This window comes from Cydia pomonella, chromosome 18 (assembly GCF_033807575.1).
Source record: "Cydia pomonella isolate Wapato2018A chromosome 18, ilCydPomo1, whole genome shotgun sequence".
Classification (NCBI taxonomy): domain Eukaryota; kingdom Metazoa; phylum Arthropoda; class Insecta; order Lepidoptera; family Tortricidae; genus Cydia; species Cydia pomonella.
In genome coordinates this window covers 1,900,524-1,925,548 of record NC_084720.1, presented here as the reverse complement: position 1 = coordinate 1,925,548, position 25,025 = coordinate 1,900,524, and the positions used below count along the sequence as shown (strand labels likewise).

Sequence of the window (25,025 nt, the reverse complement as noted above, 5' to 3'; positions counted from 1 at the left end):
TTTCTCCATCTGTTTCTTTCTCTGGCGGCATGGAGAGCCATGTGAACTGCAGTCAAGACAGTGCGGTCTGGTGAGACCAACGTCTGTGTTAGGGTGGTCCAAAAAAATTTTTTTTCGTTTTTCTGTCAGGCCACCCCGTATTTTTGTGATACCTACCCACAAACTTATAATGCTAAAATTTTGTCTTCCTAGTGATAGCAGAAGTCAGTGCTCAACGAACTTAAAAATTTATATTTTTCGTTAAAATTGACTATTTTGATTTTACTCGCAACATGTATTAAAATCATTATAAAGAAGTTATTTTAATGAAAAAAAAGTGTTATTGAATCAAAATTACTATAAATTAACCTAAAACTTGTATAAAGAAGTGTAGGTATTAGTGTTTGAAAATGGCTGTTTCTACCCGTCATAAAGACGATATTTTTCTTATTGGCGGTCGCGATTTGGAGCCTCTTTGTAGATTAAATAAGCTGCCTACAGTGAGACAAAGTTCTTCAGCGGTTCCATCAATTTCTAAACGAGAAAAAGAGTGTACGAGTTGCTTCACATTTGCTCATAGAAGAGGTTATAGAACTTTGGAAAAAAGCCTACGTGCCCACTCAACAACAAAAACATTGCATTGAAAAACTAGAAAAGATTCACAGCCACTGGCTTCTTATCAAGAAAAACAAGGGACGGTCTTCTCAAGCTCAGAAACAAAGGGAACAACAATTTGTTAGTGACTTAGATAAGCTTTTTGATATCGCACACTCAGCTGCTCTTCAAACCATAAAGATTAATGAGGACCGAGATTTTCTCATAGACCAAAGGGGAGAGCGTAAGATGGTTATGACTTCTGTGGATAAAAAACTAGCAGGGCAACAAAAGCGTGCTCAGAAGCGAAAGTTACGTGTTGATACACTTCAGCAAAAATATACACAAAATCTTGCTTCCACGTCATTCGCATTGTCAAGCCAAGAACTAAGTTTCAGTGACAGCAGTTCATCTGAAGAGAAAGATGAAAACGATGAATTTAAACCGTTACAAAAATGTCAGTCCACAGACACAAACAACTCAGTTTCAACTACTTTAGACAGTATTTTTACATCACATGTTACAAGCGCTTTAGACCGCAATAAAATTACAGATCGAGAGGCGGTGCGACTGATGATTCCGCTGGCTGCAGCTCTCGGACATGACCCGTCCATTCTCCCTATTTCACGGAGTACTATACGTCGAGTGCGAAAGAAAGCGAGATTGGAGTTTAATGATGACGTGAGAACTTCATTTGCACCTGACTACCCGTTAGTGGTACACTGGGATGGAAAGATCTTGCCGGACATTCTGGATAACAAAAAAGTGGACCGTCTTCCAGTCCTTGTTTCTGGAAACGGTGAAGAGAAGCTTCTTGGTGTGCCTAAACTTTCATCCGGGACTGGAGAACAAGTTGCTAGTGCTGTATGTAAATTATTAGAGAAGTGGAATGTCAAAGGCCAAGTTCGAGCTATGAGTTTTGATACAACATCATCAAATACTGGGCACATAAAAGGAGCATGTACTCTGATTGAAGCTAGTTTGTCTCGTGAGTTGTTGTGGCTAGCCTGTCGTCACCATATGATGGAAATCATTCTTGCTAAAGTCTTCACCTTATGCTTTGGCCCATCAAGTTCCCCCGAAATACCTTTATTCAAAAGGTTTAAAAATGGATGGGATAATATTTCTTGTGATCATTTCGAAGGCCTTGACTTAAGCTCCGATACAGAAATGTTTGTTAAAACTACCCTAGAATCGATTTATCGCACATTGAGCAGCAGAAGACAATGCCGGGATGACTATCAGGAACTTATCGAACTGACAATGGTAGTTTTAAATAAACCTCCCGAGAAAATTCATTGGCGTTCCCCAGGGCCCATCCACCATGCACGCTGGATGGCAAAACTATTATATGGTATAAAAATATTCTTATTTAAGAGTCAAAAAGTAATGAAACTGACAAAACGAGAAGAGACTCAATTGAGTCGTTTTGTGCGCTTTGGTGCACTTTTGTATACAAAGGCGTGGATTGAAGCACCACTAGCAGCAGAAGCTCCGGGTGGAGATCTTCAGTTATGGCGAGACCTTAAGGCATATGAAGCTATTGATTCTGATATTGGAGTAGCTGCAAGAAAGGTTCTAGAGCGGCACTTGTGGTATCTATCGGATGAGCTCGTAGGCCTTGCTTTATTTTCTGATCGTGTTTCTACCGCCGAAAAAGTCGACATCGTTAACGGAATGAACACTGACCCTACCTGCCGTCACGTAAGGGGGCAATATACACTCCTAACAACTGATTCCACATTGGCAAGCTTTGCATCTAAAAGAACTTCACAAATGCTTTCCCTTTTGGATATAAAAGATACTTTTTTGACTCAATCTCCCGAAATGTGGAAAGAAAATGAAGATTTTCTACAAGGCCAAGACCGAGTTAAGAATTTACGAGTAGTAAATGATACAGCCGAAAGAGGTGTTAAGTTGTTTGAAGAGTATAACCGGCTGCTTACTAAAGACGAAGAAGAGAAACAATTCTTACTTCAAGTGGTTGAAAAAAACCGGAAAATTGTACCCACCCAGGCAACGAAAAAGTCACTTGTAAATGTAGTTTTTGATTAAGTAAAAGTACTATTAATTACTAATAACTTGTGCAATAATTTTTGAAATATGAATGTTATTACTTATTTTCATTTAATAAAAAAATAATTTTTGATGGTATTTTGTTTTTTCTGCTTTTTCTAGGTAAAACAAAACAAGTATATTTTTCGCTAAAATTTCAATATTTGACTTTCGATGAGCACCATCTTCCCATTAAGTTATAAAGCTGAAATTTTATGAATATGTTTTTATATGTGTATGTAACAAAATTAGGGGGTGGCGTGAACAATAGGAAAAAAATTTTTTTTCCCCATACTAGCGTGGACCACCCTAGTCTGTGTCCGCGTCCAGGCTTTTTCCCATCTACTTTGCTGGTCACAATGAGCTTTTCGAGGCTGCCACCGACTTTCTTGGAATATGACCGAAGTGTTCAAGGACACTGTGTAGACATTTGAATGACAGGCACAACGAGATTTTGAGTTCTCGCAATATGGTTGTCTGGAAGAGATCGCTTTTTAGAGATAAGACCGCCTGTTGTCTGCCTGTAAAGGACCATGGGCAAATTTGTATGGGCACTGTCCCCACACATCAACAGAAACGAAACATGTCTCATTCAATAGGTCTTGGCAACCTGATGATTTTGTTACTATGACGAGGATCGCCCTATGCATGGGGTTTTCTTGGAAAACTGTATTTTCTTTTTATATATTTTCCGCTCATTTCATTGAAAGTTGCAGGCAGAAGGTTATAGAAACATTATGTTACTACGTAATCTCTTGCCGATCGCCACCAAAATTGCGCTTGCTCAATCCCTTCTTTGTAGACTTAAATTTTAAGGGTATTTTAGTTTTAATTTAGTTTGCTATTTAGTTTTTTTGCACCTCCTAATTAGTTAATTTCAACACTAAAATGTACTTACCTTAATGCCAATAAAAATTTATAAAAAAAAAAAAAAATAAGTTTCAGTTCTCCACTACCTAAAGGTTGTCTGGAAGAGATCGCTCTGTAGCGATAAGGCCGCCTGTTGTTTACCTCTATCTTCATGTTTTTTATGTGTTTCCATGTACATTTTTTTTCAGAGGTTGTGCAATAAAGAGGATTTGTATTGTATTGTATTGTATGTTACTGGCAATAATACGTACAAGATCTATTGAATGAGACATGTTTTGTTTCTGTTGGTGGGTGGGGACATTTCTGCCCATGGTCCTTTAATCAATTGTTTATTTTTCTTGTATATTTTTACTGAGGTGTGCCAATAAAGAGTATTCTATCTATCTATCTACCTAGGTTTTTTTTTAATCCGAAATCCTGTCCAGGGGATACGGAGATTCTTCCTCCAGCACTACATCTCGAGGGCGTCAATGCGTTTGCGGTAAGCAGCTTTCAATGTTCAAGTCTCAGCGCCATACGAAAAGATCGAGAAGACTAGATACTGTACCAGTTTGGTTTTGGTTTTAACGGAAATGTTGCGACCTCTCCAGATACTTCTACTCGGAGACATGGCGCTCTTAGCCATGCCAATTCTCCTGCGGACTTCCTTCTCGCACAAACCACTGTTGCTGATGTTGGAGCCTGTTGTTGTTGTCCTAAAGCACCCTAAAAGTGCAAAGGGCCTTCACAAGCTCGCGCCACGCCTTCCTATCTTGAGCTCGCCTTCTGGCCTCGCTCCAGCTCAACCAACCGCTCGTAGCTCTCTTAGGATGGACCGTTGCCATGGATGTTGGAGCCTAGGTAGATAAAATTGTCCACTATCTTCAGGCCTAACGCGCCAGTGAGTTCCAACTTCACACTTCTATCCGTCTGTTTACGGAAAAAAAATGACACCAAGTTGTTAATTCTCAAACGCAAACAGAAAGTAGGTACTTGTTAATTGTTAGTAAGATAAATCAATTACTATAGACATGTAATATTTTGTATTACGTGGGTGGCTTTGCGCAATTCCTAAAACTCCCAGGTTAGCTAAATGAAAAAAAAAAAAAAAAATTCATGGGTCCACCATTTTCTGAGTTATGATTATGACGCAATAGCGTACATTACATACATATACTCGTACATATATACATAAATACAATCACGCCTATTTCCCGGAGGGATAGGTAGAGACCACAGATTTCCACTTGCTACGTTCCTGACCTGAATTTGTTATTAAATACAAGAAAGTAGTTCTTGGCCCAAGATCTAATTATTGTACATACAATGTATATACGAAGACATTTTCGAGTTTCCCATATCGAAACTAGAAAAGGTCTTGAAGTATTATTCCTTGGTTCAAGGAATTTTCTGTTTGTGTATGGGGAATAAATGACAACTTAAATAACTTTTTATTTCTTTTATTTTTAAAACAAAACAAAACCATTATAATGAATAAGAAATAGATCTAAATTACATTTCGTAAATTACATTTGTACTTGCAAGCATTTTATCACATCATTTAAAAATTGTATGAAATCTGTTTTTCGCTTCTAATTTTTACAATAATCAGAAAATCCACAAAACTTAAACGTAGGGGCATAGCTTAGCTATGGTTAAAATATATGAAGTTATGTAAAATTGTGACACGTCTTTGCATTCAACCATAAAAAACCTATGGGCTAATTGTTTTTTGTGTTTTAAATTATAATTTCAGGGTTTGATAGGTTTTTTATGGTTGAATGCAAAGACGTGTCACAATTTGACGTTTAAAAACAAAAGAAGGGTGCCTTACAGGAGTTACAGGCATAGGTGTGTAAGGCTGTATGAAATTCCTTTACATATCATCTTCACTCACCGCACCGGATACCTAGTATTTCCGGATATAATTTGCAGTAATGTATGGGGATACGTTTGTATGGGGCGCGTCCGTCTCCTTTCCTAATTAATTGGCTTGTCACGGTGAGCTCAGACTTTAGTAGTGATCTCTTCATTCGGTTCCACCTTCACTCGTCGGGGTGGCGCGAGGGCCGCTTTAGACACCTGAGCGAGCGGAGACTCCACGGTGATCCACAGCAGCGCCCCCAGCCCGTATGACAGGAAGATGGTGGATGCGAGGATTGTCAACTGGTGACAATACATGGAAATTATTATATTAGTATTTCGAAGTGTTTAAGCAATTATCAGATCAACGGTCTCGCCAAATGAAAAAAAAAATCGTACCTAACTTAAATAATGTATTGTCATGATCACGTGACTTTATATCGACATTTTTTTTTGTTGGTCTTTGACAATAAAATTATTGTCATCTTCGCTAGGGCCCCTAATCTACTGATATCCAAATATATTTTAAATCAAAATAAAATGTAATGCCGACGAGCACCAATAAGTCCGAGCTGTATCGACCCGTGCACTAAAAAAGCGCTATACGTGAGCTACTAGGTAACTTAAGCATACAGCGTGTGTAAGGTTTGCACGACGCATCTGAAATATATGGGAAGATCCGTGGATCCAGATCGGGATAATTTCATACATTTGGGATTCTGATTGCAAACCTAAGCGTGTGTCATAGTGCAGGGTCTCTAGAACAGTACGTACCACGTAATAGTCAGACATAAATGTAGACTGCCGACCAGCGTCAATCAGTCCGCGCTGTATCGAGCCGTGCACTAAGAAAGCGCTGTACGTGACCTAGCTACAGCGTGTATGGTTTGCACGATGGATCTCAAATGTATGGGAAGATTCGTAGATCCGGATCCAGATCCGGATAATTTTATACATTTCGGAAACCCTAAGCGTGTGCAGGGTCTCTAGAACAGTACGTACCACGTAATAGTCAGACATAAATGTAGGCTGCCGACCAGCGCCGATCAGTCCGCGCTGTATGGACCCGTGCACTAAGAAAGCGCTGTACGTGCAACGGGCCATCCATGAAAACCCACGCCACTCGACGATACCACGGTACGTGTCTGGAAGCCATAAAACACAGTTTAGTGTAAGGTCAGTGGTGGCAGCATCGTTGCATTTATATCACCTGTCACTATGCCTGTCACTTTCGCACTTACTTACTAGTTAGAACGTGACAAGCGATAAAAATGCGACTGTGCTTAGCCCGCTGGAGTAGTAGAAACGAGTAACCGTTTTTAGAACAAGCTAACTCTGGAAAAACTTTGCAGTAAGTAACATCACACTTTTTCACGTGAAATAGGGTGTATTACTGCAATGTTCTGCCGCCAGAGTGCAGCACTAGCACCTTTCGTAAACCATAGAGTAACTTGTACATACTGTGCCTTAAACTGTTTTTTGACAAGTTTTCACAGATAATAAAATACATTGATGCATCAAGGCGGTTTGTTTACAAAGAGCCTACCGGGAAACGCGAAAATCGAAATTTTGTTATCTGCCTCTTCATCGCTCGAATATGCAAGAGTGATAGAGAGGTTAGATAACGAAATTTCGATTTTCTCTTTTCCCGGTACACCCTCAAATTATGATGGATTGTGATAGTGGCACCCCCTACGTAGAGTTTCGCGTATATATTCCCTACTCGGTTGAGAGTTAGCTTAGATGTAGGTACTTTACTTGTTTTAAATGGATGTACTCTGCATAATCTCTCTCTTTTTCTTTCAATCTTATTTCTCACAGACTGTACTTTTTTTAAACTTATGCTTTAACTTACTTTCAACCCTGAAGATGCAGGCCAATATTATTACAATGATCACTGCTTGGAAGATAGGTTTGTTGAGGCACGCGTACAGAACCCGGAGCAGGGTGGAGGGTTCAAAGCCGTCGATGTAGAAGATACCGCCCGTGAGGATAAGGCCCACTCCGACGGGGAAAGTCAACCACATCACCCAGGGAAATTTCTGAAATATATTTTTACAATAAAGTGGTTTAAAATGTCAAATAGGCTATTAATATAATTCTTTATGTAATTTTATTATTTAATTTTATTTTTATACGTAATTATTTTTATTTCAGGATCAGGAGTGCTAATATTTTCTGGGCGTTCTTCAACCAGTGATAGGCCAGCAGCCCGCCGGCGATGCCCACCATATGGCTTAGACTAGCCTGCAGACATGCAGAGATTTTCTGGTCATTCTTCAACCAGTGGTAAGCCAGCAGTCCGCCGGCGATACCCAACATATGGCTTGGACTAACGTGCAGACTTGCAAAGATTTTCTGGTCGTTCTTCAACCAGTGATAGGACAGCAGCCCGCCGGCGATGATCAACATATGGCTTGGACTAACCTGCAGACGTGCGGAGATTTTCTGGTCGTTCTTCAACCAGTGGTAGGCCAGCAGCCCGCCGGCGATGCCCAATGTGTACGTAGACAGGTTAGTATGTCCGCGCACAAATACCAGGCGGTAAGTATCGTCGGTGTGATAAATACTACGCAACACCCTGAATCCAATGAAAATGTATTATTAACAAATTGTACACAAATCGAAAAATAATACACAAAATAGTTTTTTTTTTATTGAGAAATAAACAGTCATTCATTTTAAATACATCAATAGAACAATTAGAACCTTATAGAAATAGTTATTTACTTATATATATCAGGAAACCTATTAAAATCTACAGTCTAGCGTTAGTCGGACTTATGAACAAAAATGTTTTTAGGCTGTTTTAGGGACACAGCCGAAATGGTTTACGTGAAACGTGGTAAGAACGATGTAGGGTCAGCATCAATAGTAGCGGATGAAACAACGCGCCAAAAGTATCTGATATTCCGGATAACTTTTCCAAATATGGTAGATATTTTTGAAATCTTGTTTGATCCGCTACTTTTGATGCTGACTGTACTTGTCCGAGTTTTTTTGTGTAAATATTTTTACATAAATTGTTGTTTTTCTGACGATCTTTTACTAAACATTTTGTTTCATCCTTTTGTGTTGTCTTTTTCTTTAAGAAATACATAAATCTATCTATATATCATTCTGTTGTTTGGTTTACCTCTATCTCTAACCAGTGGTTAGCTGGTCAACGACAAAAAAATTTAATTTTAAGAGCTAATATAATAATAACTCACTCTGGACTCTGTAGGACCACCGCTTCAAGATCTTGGAAGTAGGTGTGTGCTGCAGGAATGAGGATGGATATGATCAGCATGATGCTGAGAGCGAGGAGCTGCGGTCGCCATTTTCGAAAGAGGATGCACAAAAGCAGACCTACACCGAACAACTGCGTGTCTGCTGCCAGGTACCTGACAGAAATATTATGATTAGCTTTTACCCAAGCCATGCCGAATAACTTGTTCGCCAATATAATCAAGGAGTGGGTACCCCGTGAGTCAAACTGGGGATCTAGCAGACCTCGTCGGCGATGACGGGATAACTTGAACCCCTTTTTGACAGAGTGGTCAGATATAGCTCAAACCAAGGCAATAAAAAGGAGGGGGGGGGGGGGGGGCTTTGCCCAGTAGTGAGACACTGGCAGGACTCGCAGGACTTATTCCGTGTAGGACCCGAATTTCCTTGCAAACGCCATCATTTTATACGTCATCGTCACCATCAGCGCTTGTAAGGATAACTCACGCAGAACGGCCTGGGCCCGGGACGACGTGTTCGACAGTTAGTTTTATATAGAAAAGGAAGTTTTGGAGGCCTTGACCCGGACCCGAAATGCAAAAATCATGATAGTAGTTGAAGTAGTTGTAGAAGTAGTTGAAAAGTTTCATCAAATTCTCCAAGATTCTATCATAGGTGATGACAATATGATAGCCTTTCATACTAATACTATGTATATTGTCAAGTTAAAGGACATAAGTCCTTAAATTTAAACGGACGACTTTGGGAGTAAATTTTTGAGAAAAATAATATTCTAAATCTATCCCTTTTTGTACATACATAAAAAACTAATGTCAACTCACCAACTCTGCGGGAAGCAATGCGAGTTGTCGTAGATGTAGTTGTTAATGTAGAGAAAGTGCGTCCACCAGTATTGGTTGCAGGCCGGCGCTTCGCTGGAAACCAGCAAGTCCCAGAGTGGACCGTCACCCAAGTGTCGCATCAAAGTCATGATCGTGAATATGATGAGGGCGTACGTTGGGGTCAATCTGTGAACAATTGAAATGATGACTGTATTTTATTTCCATGTTGAAAATAAAACACTAAGTACAAAATTATTTAAATCAAGAGAGTCATTAATTTATAAGAAAGTAGGAAAGTTTTCTCAATAGGGTTGCTTCCAATTTTTTGAAACGCTTGTATTACGTTCTATATTAACTAAAAGTTGCCCTAAAATTCAACTTTTATACTAAAAACGGCTTTAAATATGTTAAATTAACAAAATATATTTTGACAGATGTTTTCGCGCCCAAAACGCTCTTTGAAAATTGTGTGACGTCACAGTTTACGGTTTGACACATCATTACATACACACATAGAAGATACGAACTGTCAACTGACATCTGTCATTTGTTGTTTATCGCCTAACTGTCAACAGTGTCAATCCGAGTTGTAACGTCATCAGAACCTTCAATGACGTTTCGAGTTTGGTCACGTGACGTGTGCCAAAAGATATTTTAAATTCAATATTTACAAAAATATGGTCATTACAGGTCCCCTAAAAGTAGTTTGACATGTTCGTATAATCCAAAAGAATTTATTGGGATACAATTCTGCCCTAAGATTTGTAGATGGAAACAACCCTAATTGCCTTGGTATCTATTTGGTAAATTTTAAGGAAGTTCAAAGACGAGTACTTTTTCATAAGACGTGATGACATGTTTTTGTAAAAGAAAGAAGCCAAGGAGAGCATTGATTATGTAAAAGAAAAAGTAAGCGTTGTGTCTTATCAGACGGTCAAAGAGAAGGCACAACAAAGATACAAGGATACAAGAAATGTATTGATAAAAGTCAATGTTTTACAGGTCAATTTGAGGTAGGTACATATTCAACTAATACTAGTAGGTACAGCATCTTTTGGATAAATGTCACTTAATATAAAATAAAAATAAAAACATGTTTAAAGCAGAATACATAATCAGTATTCAATAGGTCGCATAAATGTTTCAAGTCATCATGTTATTTTTAAGGTAAAAAATTAAAAATGTGTTTATATATAAATTACCTACTTAGGGTTAGTGCACGATTCAACAAATTCGTCGACGCTGTAGCATGCTAAGTCAGTTAACATTGCTTTAAGATTTTGGTCAAACTTTTTATTAGTTTTTGCTAGTTTTATTTCCTCAGCAAGCAAGTTATACAAGTTATACTTGGAAATTGCTCCACCGACAAGTTGAGCTCTTAATTATACATACATCTTTAGATATACATTTTCTGTCGTTTCGTTTCTTGACGAAAACTTTAAACGGCGGAAATTGGCAACAAGGACTTAAGGGGCAGGTTTATGTCGCTTAAGATCATTGTGAGTTCGCTGTGGTAATGACTAAACGAAGTATTTGTTATTTTTAGGTTTTTTTTAACGTGCTTAATCGCTCTCTATTTTTAAAAACCGATTAAAAGAACATTACTTGTCTCTTTCATAAATGTAGTTGTTATTCTTGAAATTCTTCGTTATTTGTATGGCTTTTCCTTTGTCATTTATTTATATATTTATTTGTTATTTATATATTGTTTACCTAATATAGTATACCTAAATACATTAAATATTTGTAGTATATGTATTTTATTTTAGTATTTTATAATTATTTTTGCACCACCCGTTACCTTGATTACGTTCGCCATTTCTCTATCTGAAGGTTGTCTGGAAGAGATCGCTGTTTAGCGATAAGTCCACCTGTTGTTACCTACATATTTATACCTTTACATACTTTGTACCATTTTTTTTTGTAGTGTGCAATAAAGCATTTTATTATTATTATTATTTTTTAATCTTATTGTGAAGTACACAGCTCAGAGAGCCACTAGTCTTATCTTATTAAAATTAATATTTATGACTTCTTTCAGCAATTTGCTCAACTATGACCTTACCTCAACCATCGCATCAGCATGCCTTTTGGCCAGTCCCACAGGGTAACCCGGTGTTTCTCTGCATGTAGCTCGAAGTTGAATGCCAGCAAGAACCCCGACATGACGAAGAATGTGTAAGTCACTAGGGTCCCGTTGAAGAGTATAAATTTACCGGGATCCTCGTATGACTGGAATAAAGATACCATAATTTTAGATAAAGATAAAAATAGTTTATTATTCAAGTAGGCATATTACAATGCGCTTATGAACGTCAAATAAAGCTACACCGGCTCTAACCCTACACCTCTGACCCGAGAAGATTTAAATCCCCCTCAATTGGAGGATTTAGGCGAAGAACCCACGTAGCAGCGTTGCATGGCTGCGCCGCGCGGCATGGCGGCGGTGCGGCGTGAAGTTTTGTATCACGGTGTAGGCAGTCCGCCCAGACTGCGCACACGACGCCGCTTTACCACGCGGTGCAGCAGCGCCGTGTGCCCGGTCGAGGCGGATACAAAACTTCACGCCGCTCCACCGCGCCACGGTGCCACGCCACTACGAGAGTTCTTCGCCTTAATGTTTTATTAAACCAATACAGGGTGTTTTCAACCCTTAACTATATTTTCCAAGGAAAATACATATGAGTTTACCACAAAAACTACAAAAAAGATTATCAAAGATGCGAGAAAAAACATGTTAAATAAAATAAGTACTTATTGTTGCGACCCTATCTCACAGGCCAATTCCAACAATATAAAGTGATACTGATCTATCATGGGTCTGACATCATTCCAATATGAGATGGTTCCAATCTCCTTTAGAGGACCTGCTGAATTGCGCATTATGTCAACCTTCAACCAAAAACGTCACTTTTGACACCGACATATCAGAATCAGATCAGTATCATATTGGAATGAGATCTAATAACTAAAACTCGAAGCCAAAAACGTCTTTTTTGACACTAACAGCTCAGTATCATAATAGTATCTATGGAAGTTATAGGCAAGGAACAAAATCTCCATATACCAAAAAGTGTCCGACAAAAAACCATAAATAGGTGGCGCTACAATACCTAGAATACTTGAGATAAAAATCTAATCATATACAGCGCACTTCACTCCGTCAATAGCGCCTAGGTTCTTAGCTACTCTAGCGCTACTCTGGAGATATTTGGAACTATTATTTATAGCTGACAGCTGGAAACTTTTGCAACAGTTCTGCCTAAGAAGATTCTATTCCTTGCCTCTACCTGACTTAACTGACACTGGCTTTACATGAACATGAAATCTTACCGTCTCGATATAGTAGGGATTTTTAAGATATGAGAAGACCATTACGAGCGCGGTGTGCGAGAAAAACACGCATACCATTGTCATAGTCCTGTCGACAAATAATAACTAAATGAATATTAGAATTAAAGGATGACACGCTGGAACGGCCCGTGCCCGGGAATCTCCCCCCAGTTATCGGCTTCGAGACATTACCTGAGTCCATTAAATACAGTGAGTCGGTTTAGCCGAGGGTCTGGTCCCACGCCGCTTGGCGCCACCAGCTTACGCCAGTTCTTACGCATGGAGAACGCCAGGAGATAAGGGTTCTCTGGAAAACATTTTAATTCATAATTAATCCTATAATAACCTTTGACTTGAGATTCAAATAAATGTTTTATATGTAAAATATGTAAAAACGGGTCACTCACGTATTTTAAGTCGAAAATGCACGACTTGTTTCACACTTCATTTTAACATATTAAATATGTCTGTGTCTCACGGAGGTTTTGTTATTAATATGTTTTATATGCTTGATAGGTGATCCAGAGGTTTTAATAGTACATTATGATACAAGTGTGGGTAGATCCTCAACGAATGTATGGAGATTCCTATACAATGCATTCACCATCGAAAATTTTCTTCTAAATATCATAGAGCCTGAATTTCGCCTAGTTTCAGAGTAAGTTAAGTACCAATTAATAAAAAAAAAACATCTTCATATTATAACCTGCAAAACGCCTTTATGATAGCGATAATACCATTATGGGGCGTAGTTTAAATATCCTTATTCATATATGTCAAAAAATTACAAGTAACCTTTGCAAAAACTAGGTTCTACAAAAAGAAACATAAAAAAATTAAAAAAAAAGCAAAAAAAAAATATTTTTGGGCCAAATTTATTTAAACTCATATAACATTTTTTCTTTCTTTTGGCCTCAGAAGTGCGTGGTTAAAATCTTTTCGGGTTCCTCGTGTTATACCGTGTATGTATAATCTGCAATAGAGAGGGAATGCGATCGAGTCGGTGTAGTCGCTAACATTTATGTCAAATACCAACTCGTTGTAGACGTGTAGGACAATATATAAAAAATAATTTACTTGCGTTTTCGCCTTTAACCATATCATACACGGTGCCGACTGCGTTGATAGCGATTAGCGATAAGTACACAATGCCCATAATGTAGTCTCCTGCGCCGAGTGGTCTATTCTGTCCATGTCTCTTGCAATAATTTATTTTTTTTAACCTGCAAAAATATCATAGATAAGTTTAGGGCAAAAATTTTTTTTTTTTTTTTCTGGTACAAGCTTTTATCATTGACTGTACTTTTCTTTCCACAGGGAATACTGAGACAATTCTCGGGGGGGGGGCTCGCGCTTTTCTGTATTTTGTACTATATTTTTCTCCTTATATACTTAATAATGTTCATTACTTATTTAGGTTTTAAAGTAAAAAAATATTATTTTTATGACTCGTAGAAAAAGTATTGTATACAATAGTAATTTAATCAAGCTTTTCAATCTCGTACCTCACTTAGGCAACTCAGCAAAGCTCTCTATTATATCGCGATTGTATTAAATACTATTAATTTTGTCGTATTGCGTCTGTTTGCGCACGTGGTAAAGCACATCTATACGGTCCTACCATCTATGTCTTACATCTACACCTCTGCAATAAATTCCGGATACGTCCTTAAACTACGTCCAAAAGAGAGGTATGGGCATTGTGAATATCATCTCGCTTTGTGTGGTAGGGCACAGCCAGTGTATGTCATTCCAGATCTAGAGCAGAGCCCAACTGGGGAAGTACCTCCACCTTACAGAAAACGGCAGCCAAATAACACTAGACCCTACTCATAGTGTTGTGTTCTTGTCGGTGAGTAAGGTTGCCAGAGCTCAACGAGGGCGGGGGGGGGGGGGGGTTTGGGTCGGCAAGGCGCATGTAACTCCTCTGGAGTTGCAAGCATACATAGGCTACGGAGACTGCTTACTATCAGGCGGGCCGTATGCTTGTTTGCCACCGACGTAGTATAAAAAAAATTACTGTCATCATAACGATACCCTACATTATTTTTATCATAGCGCTCTTGTAACTATGAGTATTTAATTATATTATTATATCCAGATTTGACCATGGCGTAACGACAGCCACGTGCGTTCTCATGAATATGAATAAACCAGTTTCTATTAAAATATGTTATTTTCGAGACGACAGTGTCGTAATAAAAGACGAATGATGAGCGGTTTAAATGTTACGTTAAGAATTATTCAAATTTTTACGCGCCCTTTTATTCGGTGCAAACCGCCTATGGCCAACTCAGAAAATTTGTCTTTACAGTCATTAACATTGAGACGACTTAAACTTTTTTTGTGTAATTTGACATTTAGAGACAGTATACATCTCTAATAAAGTATTTATTATTTCATCGATTCCGTATTTGTAATTGTTTTTTTTTAATTTTTATTGTTTGTAAAATAATTTGCTGAATAAATGTTTGATATTTGATATTTAATCTGCTTTTTCATATGTTTCATCACATGTGCTCGAAATAGATCTTATTTTATGCAGGTGTACTGAAGGACAAATGCCTATATTGATCCCGCAGGAGGATTGTAAAAAAATATATTGTAAAGCTATAATAATTCATGAGATAATTAAAGCTACAATCATGTAGATATAAATGAGTTTTACTTTTAAAATACTGACGATTATATTTCTTTTATAAATATTTTTATTTTATACTACGTCGGTGGCAAACAAGCACACGGCCCGCCTGATGGTAAGCAGTATCCGTAGCCTATGTACGCCTGCAACTCCAGAGGAGTTACATGCGCGTTGCCGACCCTAACCCCCTCCCACCCCTCGTTGAGCTCTGGCAACCTTACTCACCGGCAGGAACACAACACTATGGGTAGGGTCTAGTGTTATTTGGCTGCGGTTTTCTGTAAGGTGGAGGTACTTCCCCAGTTGGGCTCTGCTCTAGATCTGTAATGACATCCGCTGTGATGTGCCCTACCACACAAAGCGAGATGACATTCAAAATGCCCATACCTCTCTTCGTTATACCTATAATTAGATCAATTTAATAGCCGTTCAAAATATTATTAAGTACATAATTTTCAATCATGGCTGAATGCCGAATGGGTTTATGCCTTCGATGCCTAACCTGTCAAAAAATAACAATATGGCCGACGAATGTTTGAAATGCCACCGTATTTAAGAATAATTTCGCTTAAAAGTTAGTTGTTTCTGCACTTTCGTGATGAAAACATTGTGTGTAACTCCGTGGGTAAGAGTGTTGCAAACTCGGGTCTTTAATTCCTCTTCTTTAACACTCTCAATTCCATGTACTATTAATCAACTTACAAATCAAGCTAGCTAATGTAGTTTTAGGTACGTGCCTTACTTTAGATCAAATGCTTTTAAAATATTCATCATGGAGAATGTCAATCTGGAACTGAATTCATTTTCTTTTTCAGCAGTATGTGTTTGTGTGTGTATCTATCTATATTTGTCTTTATTTTCTAGTTAAATGATTCGTTATATATTAACCTTCACCAAAGAAGTGATTCAACCAAACAGTGTCAAGTTCTGGCGGTTATACAACCGGCTGGCCTGCCATCAAGGGTTGCGTAACGCATCGTAACCATAATGGGTTCTAGTTTGAAGGTAAACATATGTATTTTATAAATATATGCTAACTTTAAGATATTGATAGACTTAGATGCGTGATATTAAATAATATAACGCACTAGGGCGGTAAAGTAACACCTAGCTATTCTTAACCATACCTGGCATTAAGCTTGTATTCCTTCCACATAGAATCGTCGATGCATTCCTCAAGGATCAATCCTAGGTCCGTCTCGTTTTCTAAACTCCTATTCTTTATGAATGCCTTACAGGTTTCTTGGACGCACATCGCTCTGTGTACCACTGTGTGGTTAAAATGTTTTTTCGTGTATTCTGAGTATTCCTGGAAGAAAATTAATTACCAATTAATCATTTGCGAGGTTATTTTAGCTTTCGACGACCATACTTTTTAACTCGAGCTCCGAGGAATTGTTCGGATTAATCCCTGCCGCTTCTTTTCGCCATCGCCCTACGCGACAACATTTCCATCCTCACCACGGTTGGCAGACCTTAACTGTGCGTTTCTCCAAAAACTTTCTGCCTCGCACAGCTAAACTGTGGAATGAACTGTCGCCTGCGGTATTTCCGGACCGATACGACCTTCAAGCTTCTTGAAGAAAAGGTCGTACTCCCATCTTAATGGCCGTCAACGCACTTACAACCCCTCTGGTGTTGCGAGCGTCTATGGGCTATGGTACTCGCTTACCATCATAAAAATAACTTATTTGTACAACAAGAGAGCAAAGTTTGTTATTTCTTCGAGTGCTTATTTTGAGTCCCGAGCAAGCGAAAGATTCTATAATAGATTCACGAGCGTAGCGAGTGAATCTTATTTAGAATCTTGAGCGCAGTAAGGGACTCTAAGCGCACGAGATGTAAATAACTTTGATCTCGTGTGGTGCACAAAATTTTTCACGACAGCAGTGTAAACATATTTGAAAGGTAAAAATACAACCTGAAAAACTGTAATCTGTCGTCATCACTATTTCATTAATGTTTTCTTAAGGTATTCTAACAATTAAGTTTAATTACCGCAATAAAACAAAACGACATAAATTTCAATACAATAATACGGAAATAATGAAGTAACGAACATCAATTGAAAGTTCAATCGACAACTTTTTTTTTGTAAAAAAAAAACTTTGTAAGATACAGTCCGAATTGCGGATACAACTATTTGTCAACTATAGTAGAGATCGTTAAAAGTAGAATTATTTACTTTGTGTAACAATTACGTATTTGTTTAAGTTCATTGTTTTGATTGTATAATAAAATACGTAAAATATAGTGTTTTTACAATTTTTAAACTTTTATTTCATTAATTAATTATTACGATTGAGGACTCGTAGGGTGATTTGGAACGATGCGGTCTGACTTATTTCGGGGGTCTAATATAAACCGTCAATATACCGTTGAATTACGTATGCATTTATTGTTGTCTCATTATTTTTGCTAATGACGTGAAAGGGACAAATACAATAAAATCCAAATATTTCGAACTTTTATTAGGCCCCGCACGTTGAAATAACATTCAAGTAACCTTTATATTCGAATGTCATTTCAACGTGCGGGGCCTAATGGGACAGTGAGCAAAATGCGATTTTGCTCACTGTTTTTAAGCAGCAAATTACCCTTGTTACAGCTGCTGACGTAAAAAAAATATTGCCTCACCGACACGTTGGTTTTGGCCCTGCAATAATATTTATTATAGTATTATCCTAGGTCAGAACAGCCAAAGTGTGCCCTCTCATTACAGCGGTATTTAACCCATAATAACGGCAATTACTTGGTTCATTGTGAACTTGATATCACACTAATTCATGTTTATTCATTTGTTCTTGGAATCATGTAATATCGTAATAAAATTATACAAGGAAGATGTCAATTTGTTTTGAAATAATAAACAAATCCTTTTTCATCACACTTGCTATAGTTTCTATTTTCCTCCGTGAGCTTCTACGGATTATCGTCTTATCTATTGTTTAAAAACCGCAAAGGCGCGTGCCACTATGAAAAAATGGTTAAGCCGCATAGGTAGCGTTTATTGAATTACTACTCTATTGAGCACGGAATAAGATTCATTATGAACTAATACAGAATTCTAACAGAATAGCTGTCTGATCTCTATTGGTGCGTCTCAGGTAGGCGACTAAACGCTCTCAAACCAGCTTAACTTGTGACACTGCGATCCGAAACAAGGATACGTATTCGAAGACCTCGCTTGCACTGGTAATGCGAGCGCACGGCTAGCTAGCGCCAAGGAAGCAATGTTATGTTTCTCGAGGAGCAGGTAAAAAACAGGGCCGGATTTTCACACAAATATATTTGGGTTGTTTTACGAAATAACGCTAACTCTTCAGACTTCTAACAAACTGACACTCTTTGTATGGTTTGCTTAAAAGAGTTAGCGTGATTTGATTCTTAACGATATGCATATTTTGTGTTATATTTATTTATTTTATGCATACACTATTATGTATATGTTACTTATTTTTTTGTTGACTCATAATATAAATTTGTACAAATGTTTTACTAAATGTGTACTCTATTGTAAATAATATCTTTATTTTAGTGTACAGTCGAGTACACAGATATCTTTACAACCCAACATTTCAAATATATGTCAACGCGACCTTAAAGTCAGTGTCATAGAGGCGTGTAAATATATTATTGGCATGTTGGCTTGTAAAGATGTTGGTGACGTCGACTGTACATAATTATAACATATAGGTCTATTTTAACATTAGTAGTACGGGATTGTTAAATGGATATACATATTTATTACTATTTTACCATTGTTTTATTGTTTATTTAAAATTAGCCTGTTTAAAGTTTAAAATGAGCAAACAACTGTTTAAACAGTTGATTATAAAAATGTGTATATCTCGTTATTATTGTAATTACACAAACCCATTCTGTTAGATGTGTACCTACTATTTAAATAGTGTTATGTTTTATCTCTTTAAATTAAAGAACGTAAAACCACCCAAATATATTTGTGTGAAAATCCGGCCCTGTTTTTTACCTGCTCCTCGAGAAACATAACATTGTTTCCTTGGCGCTAGCTAGCCGTGCGCTCGCATTACCAGTGCAAGCGAGGTCTTCGAATACGTATCTTTGTTTCGGATCGCAGTGTCACAAGTTAAGCTGGTTTGAGAGCGTTTAGTCGCCTACCTTAGACGCACCAATAGAGATCAGACAGCTATTCTGTTAGAATTCTGTATTAGTTCATAATGAATCTTATTCCGTGCTCAATAGAGTAGTAATTCAATAAACGCTACCTATGCGGCCTCACCATTTTTTCATAGTGGCACGCGCCTTTGCGGTTTTTAAACAATAGATAAGACGATAATCCGTAGAAGCTCACGGAGAAAAATAGAAACTATAACTTCATGCAGGTATACTGAAGGACAAAGGCCTATATTGTTCCCGTGGGAGTCATGGATTGAGAGAAAGAAAGAGATATAAGCTCCCTAGGGAGCTAGGCAGTTATAGCTTTTTTAGGGTTCCGTAGTCAACTAGGAACCCTTATAGTTTCGCCATGTTTGTATGGGTGTCTGTCTGTCTGTCCGAGGCTTTGCTCCGTGGTCGTTAGTGCTAGAAAGCTGCAATTTGACATGGATATATAAATGAATAAAGCCGACAAAGTTGTACAATGAATTCTAAAAATTTTTTTTGTGTACCTCCCCTACACGTAAAGTGGGAGTAATTTTTTTTTTGCTAGAGCTTAAGAAAGATATTAAATGAAAACATCGATGAATGAAAACTATAGCGGACATTATCAGTTCAGCTGTTTTTGAGTTATCGCAAAAAATCTCCCCTTCATAGTAAAAAGACGTAGGTAATACACCCACATTCAAACGTTATGATGACATTAAACGGGTTGTTAAAGTTATTTGGCATTAATCATGTAAATAAAATAAAATTTAAGATAAAAATTGCTTATTTTACTCATTCTATTTTTATTTAATATTTAATTTCTCTAAAACAGTTTCATTGGCTGTATGAGTAATGCCGTTGACTATTGGCAGTTTTAGGACGGAAGAAAAAAAAAAGTAATATTCAATTCCGCTAATTTTATATTCATATTCGTTTATTGCACTCATGTACGATGCATAATATCTAACTTATTGATATACTTTAATTTTTCATGCTTCAATGAACAAAATCATTTTAAAATTACTGCAGTTTGCTAAAATATGTCTATTTTCATTTATATAGGAATCTAAATGTTTTTCGCTATGGAATGTTTCTTTAGACATGCAAAATTTGACGACGAATTTGAATTGACGACCGGCTTGGCCTAGTGGGCAGTGACCCTGCCTACGAAGCTGATGGTCCCGGGTTCAAATCCTGGTAAGGGCATGTATTCGTGTGATGAGCATGGATATTTGTTTGTATATATTATATATGTCGTTGTCTAAGTACTCTCAACACAAGCCTTATTGAGCTTACTGTGGGACTTAGTCACTTAGTCAATTTGTGTAATAATATCCTATAATATTTATTTATTTAATTTATTTATAATTTCCGATTCCAAGTAATTCCAAAAGGTAAAGGTAGGTAGGAAAAAGTAATGGCCATACGTCTATTACTTTAGACTTTATGCAATTTTGACTCAGCGCTAGAACAATCATTTTGAAACCTCACCAGTATCATCTGCATCAGCTGGGAGTCATCCTTAGAGTACAGAACTGCATCGGCAAGGCAATAAGTCCCTCCTGGCGCTACCATACATTTGTCGTAATCATCCATTTGGAACAGGTCCGGCATTTTGCTGAACTCTGTGACTGGAACAAACATCAACTTCATTGATTTATAAAGATAAAGATTTTTTTATTTGCGAGAATACTTAATTAAGAGCTCAATGAGGGGGGGCGGGTTTAGGGTCGGCAACGCGCATGTAACTCCTCTGAAGTTGCAGGCGTACATAGGCTACGGAGGCTGCATACCATCAGGCGGGCCGTATGCTTGTTTGCCACCGACGTAGTATAAAAAAAAATTCTAGAATACAGTGGTGTTGTTTTGTAGTGATAGCAAATGTAGTATTCAGTCGCACAAAACGACATGCAAATTTTACAAAAATATTTTCTACGAATTATTACAATAAATTAAAAAAAAATTAAAGTCCAGATAATAAAATTCATAATAAATAATTAATTAATTAATAATAAAATTAATTAAAATTACATGCAATTTCCGACCCGTAAATACTTATTATATTCTAAATATTTCTTTACGCTATAAAAACAGTGCTCTAACAGAAAACTGGTTAATTTTTTCTTGTATTCCATAGCGTTTAGTTTTTTTTTTGCTATACGAGTTGTAACAAAAATAGCGGGGATCCGTTTAAGGTTATATTCGGTATCGTGTTCAGCAGCATGGTTCCATTTTTATCGCCTGTTACTATGTCCGTCACTTTCGCACTTACATACTTGTTAGAACGTGACAGGCATGGTGACAAATGATAAAGAGCCGACCTTAGCCCTACTTATTAGGGAAAAGTAGAAGAAACTTTTTTGCTAACAATTTTTGGTGTTTGTAACAGGTAAAACATCAATTTTTGACGACCGGTTTGGCCTAGTGGGTAGACCCTGCCTACGAAGCTGATGGTCCCGGGTTCAAATCCTGGTAAGGGCATTTATTCGTGTGATGAGCATGAATATTTGTTCCTGAGTCATGGGTGTTTTCTATGTATTTAAGTATTTATATATTATATATATCGTTGTCTAAGTACCCTCAACACAAGCCTTATTGAGCTTACTGTGGGACTTAGTCAATTTGTGTAATAATGTCCTATAATATTTATTTATTTATTTTTTATTTTATAATTTTGGCCCCTTGAAAAAGAAATAGTACCTAGATTATGCCACGAGGGTCTACAATGATATATACCTATACGGTGTATATAGATGTACATTGAATTGAGGGATTAGCTCTTTTCAATTCCTTTTTCTTAGCACGCCCAAGGTTATTAAATATTATTATTAAAAAAAATACGTCAATTGTAATTAATGTGTGAACCCCTATGCTCACTAAATAATTAAGACTACTTAATTAATTATTCCGTGCGCTTCAGATTTTTAATTAAGCTAGATTTTACTAAAATAGTACTAGATCACAGGCTGTAGACCTCGCAATAAGCTTAGACAATGTACTCGTAAAAATGAAAAAGAGCGCACCGTATTAGCATTGCAACACAACGAGGAAATTCAATTCAATTCAAATTATTTATTTCAGACTCCATGCCCATAGATAAAACACAAATAATAAAAATATCAAATAAAAATAAAAATACATGTCAACGACTAAATAAAGAAAAATAAACTACAATAAAATTAAACACTATGTCAAAAACAAGAAAATTAAAAAGAATAGAATAGAATAGAATAGAATAGAATAGAATTATATTTATTCAGACAACACATCAATTATTACAAAGAAGATAATACATTAACAACAACAAGAATTTTAAAAAAGAAACAAAAAAAGAAACAGTGGAAGTTGAATAGTACAGAACAGATAAGGATGTGAGGCTGAAATGGTCTCCACTCAGCATTGCAGTTGGCACGACTAAGCGTTGTCAACGAAAAAGAAGAGAAACCTCAAAACATAACCCTATTATTAATATTAAAATTACACTACGATACATTAGAATTACTATAAAATTATTTAAAAGGAAATGCCGCCAGCATCTTTGGTACAATGCTTGTTATAATAACACCACTGTAAATATCCATTATCTATACTGTTCTTGTAAATAAAAAATAAATAAATATTATAGGACATTATTACACAAATTGACTAAGTCCCACAGTAAGCTCTATAAGGCTTGTGTTGAGGGTACTTAGACAACTATATATAATATATAAATATTTATAAATACTTAAATACATAGAAAACACCCATGACTCAGGAACAAATATCCATGCTCATCACACGAATAAATTGCCCTTACCAGGATTTGAACCCGGGACCATCAGCTTCGTAGGCAGGGTCACTAAGCACTATGCCAAACCGGTCGTCAAAAAAAAAATGTTTTTATTGTTACAAAATGAAGAATACTTAAATAGTTCATTGAGTCTAATCTAACTCACAATAACTTAAGCGCCTTAGGTCATAGATCATATTTGTGCTGAAGTTCTTCATGCCAGTTTCCGCAATTAGGAAAAAAATCTAAAACCTGAATCGACAAAAAAATCTAATTCATCATCATCATAGAATCAGGGGACCGATTTTTGAATTTCGAGCGGTCGATTTCGTCACTCGAAAATGGAATGGAAAACGTTGAAATGCTATTTTTTTAAATACGAGCGATATAAATTGGAAATCGAGTGGTATTGACCACTCGTTTTCAATTCCATTAGGAGAATTTAAATGCCTAATAGTGGAGATATTATCGAACAAAATACACGAAATCGAGTGGTCGAAATTCAAAAATCGGCCCCCTGGTCACAAAATTTCACGAGTATCGGTTGAAAATTGCGACCTGTAGTGGAGAACATCCGGACATGCGAAAGCAATTTGCCCTAGTTACAACGGACACCTTCGCTAAAGCTTCGGTCAATAATAAAATTTGAAATGTAACTCACAATTTAATTTATATATAATAGCCGTACTCTGATGCACTAAATATAAAAGCAAGAATAACTTCATTGTTCTTATCACTAATAAATCACCAATAATAAAAAAAAACACGACAGGCTGTCACGCCCGTGATACGATATGTAGCTGCGAAAAAATCTTAGGGGTATCGAGATCTCGTAGCATAGATTATCTCCGGAAGACTTCGCATATAGTATCAAGTAATATTGCGTGACTTTTTAACCACAAACTTATTGTCCAGTCTACCATGCTGATTTACATAGACATAGACATAGAAATTTTTTATTCAACATCACATGAAAGTGCAGAGTTAACAGACAATGACATTTAATACAAATAAGCTTTAAATTTAGACTTAAAAACTAAGAAATTGAGTTGTATATATAAGGGAGAAATATTCATGAGTGTTAAAATGGAGCTTGCCTCAGCATAGTGTTGCAGTGTATTTACTACAACGCTGATTTTCAGGCAGACCCTTGATATATTATCCCTTACTCGCTGTTAGTCGGAAACTAAATGGCTTAGAGTTATGTTATTATGTTTGAGTGTACACTATATGTATTACAAATTGGACAAAACAAGTGCTCCTGTGGTGTGAGCTAAAATGAAAAGTAAAGTATATTAACTTATAAGATTGATAAGATAACATAATGTAAGATATACATGCGTGCAAATATACTTAAAAAGGTAAAAATAAATAAATAAAGACATAAGGTGCATAAATATTATCATTTACACTGTACATAGTTCCCACTTTATCTTACAAAAATAAATAAAGTGCTTTAATGAAAGTATTTCATGCTATTCGTGCACTCTGTAAATAATGTATTTAGTTTATATTAAGCACAGAAAACTTGTGTGTATTTCACAATTTTCAACTTGTAATATTCTTTTGAAGAAATACAATAACCACAAACCATAACTTAAACGCGACAGGTTTGAATTGTATGAGTATGAAATGATTCCGAAAGAAAATTTTAATTTACTCATAACCAGAACAGCATATTTCATTTTTTATTTTTTATCAAGCGGCAATGTATTTAGTAAATCGTCATCACTTGTCATAGTTGAGACATCGCGGCATTTAT

At 36.8% G+C, this 25,025-nt stretch overlaps 1 protein-coding gene across 1 annotated transcript; it reads right to left on the bottom strand.

Annotated features, from left to right (window-relative positions):
- Positions 1-4,988: 4,988 nt before the first annotated feature.
- LOC133527637 (nose resistant to fluoxetine protein 6-like) lies at positions 4,989-25,025 on the bottom strand. The gene is made up of 13 exons (XM_061864728.1): positions 23,925-25,025; positions 20,983-21,122; positions 16,494-16,675; positions 13,803-13,948; positions 12,918-13,032; positions 12,726-12,813; positions 11,458-11,624; positions 9,393-9,578; positions 8,553-8,726; positions 7,768-7,921; positions 7,196-7,382; positions 6,343-6,485; positions 4,989-5,643 (listed from the first exon to the last, which is right to left on the bottom strand). The coding sequence occupies exons 1-13, from the start codon at positions 23,986-23,988 to the stop codon at positions 5,485-5,487; spliced, it is 1,905 nt and encodes a 634-aa protein (XP_061720712.1). The 5' UTR covers positions 23,989-25,025; the 3' UTR covers positions 4,989-5,484.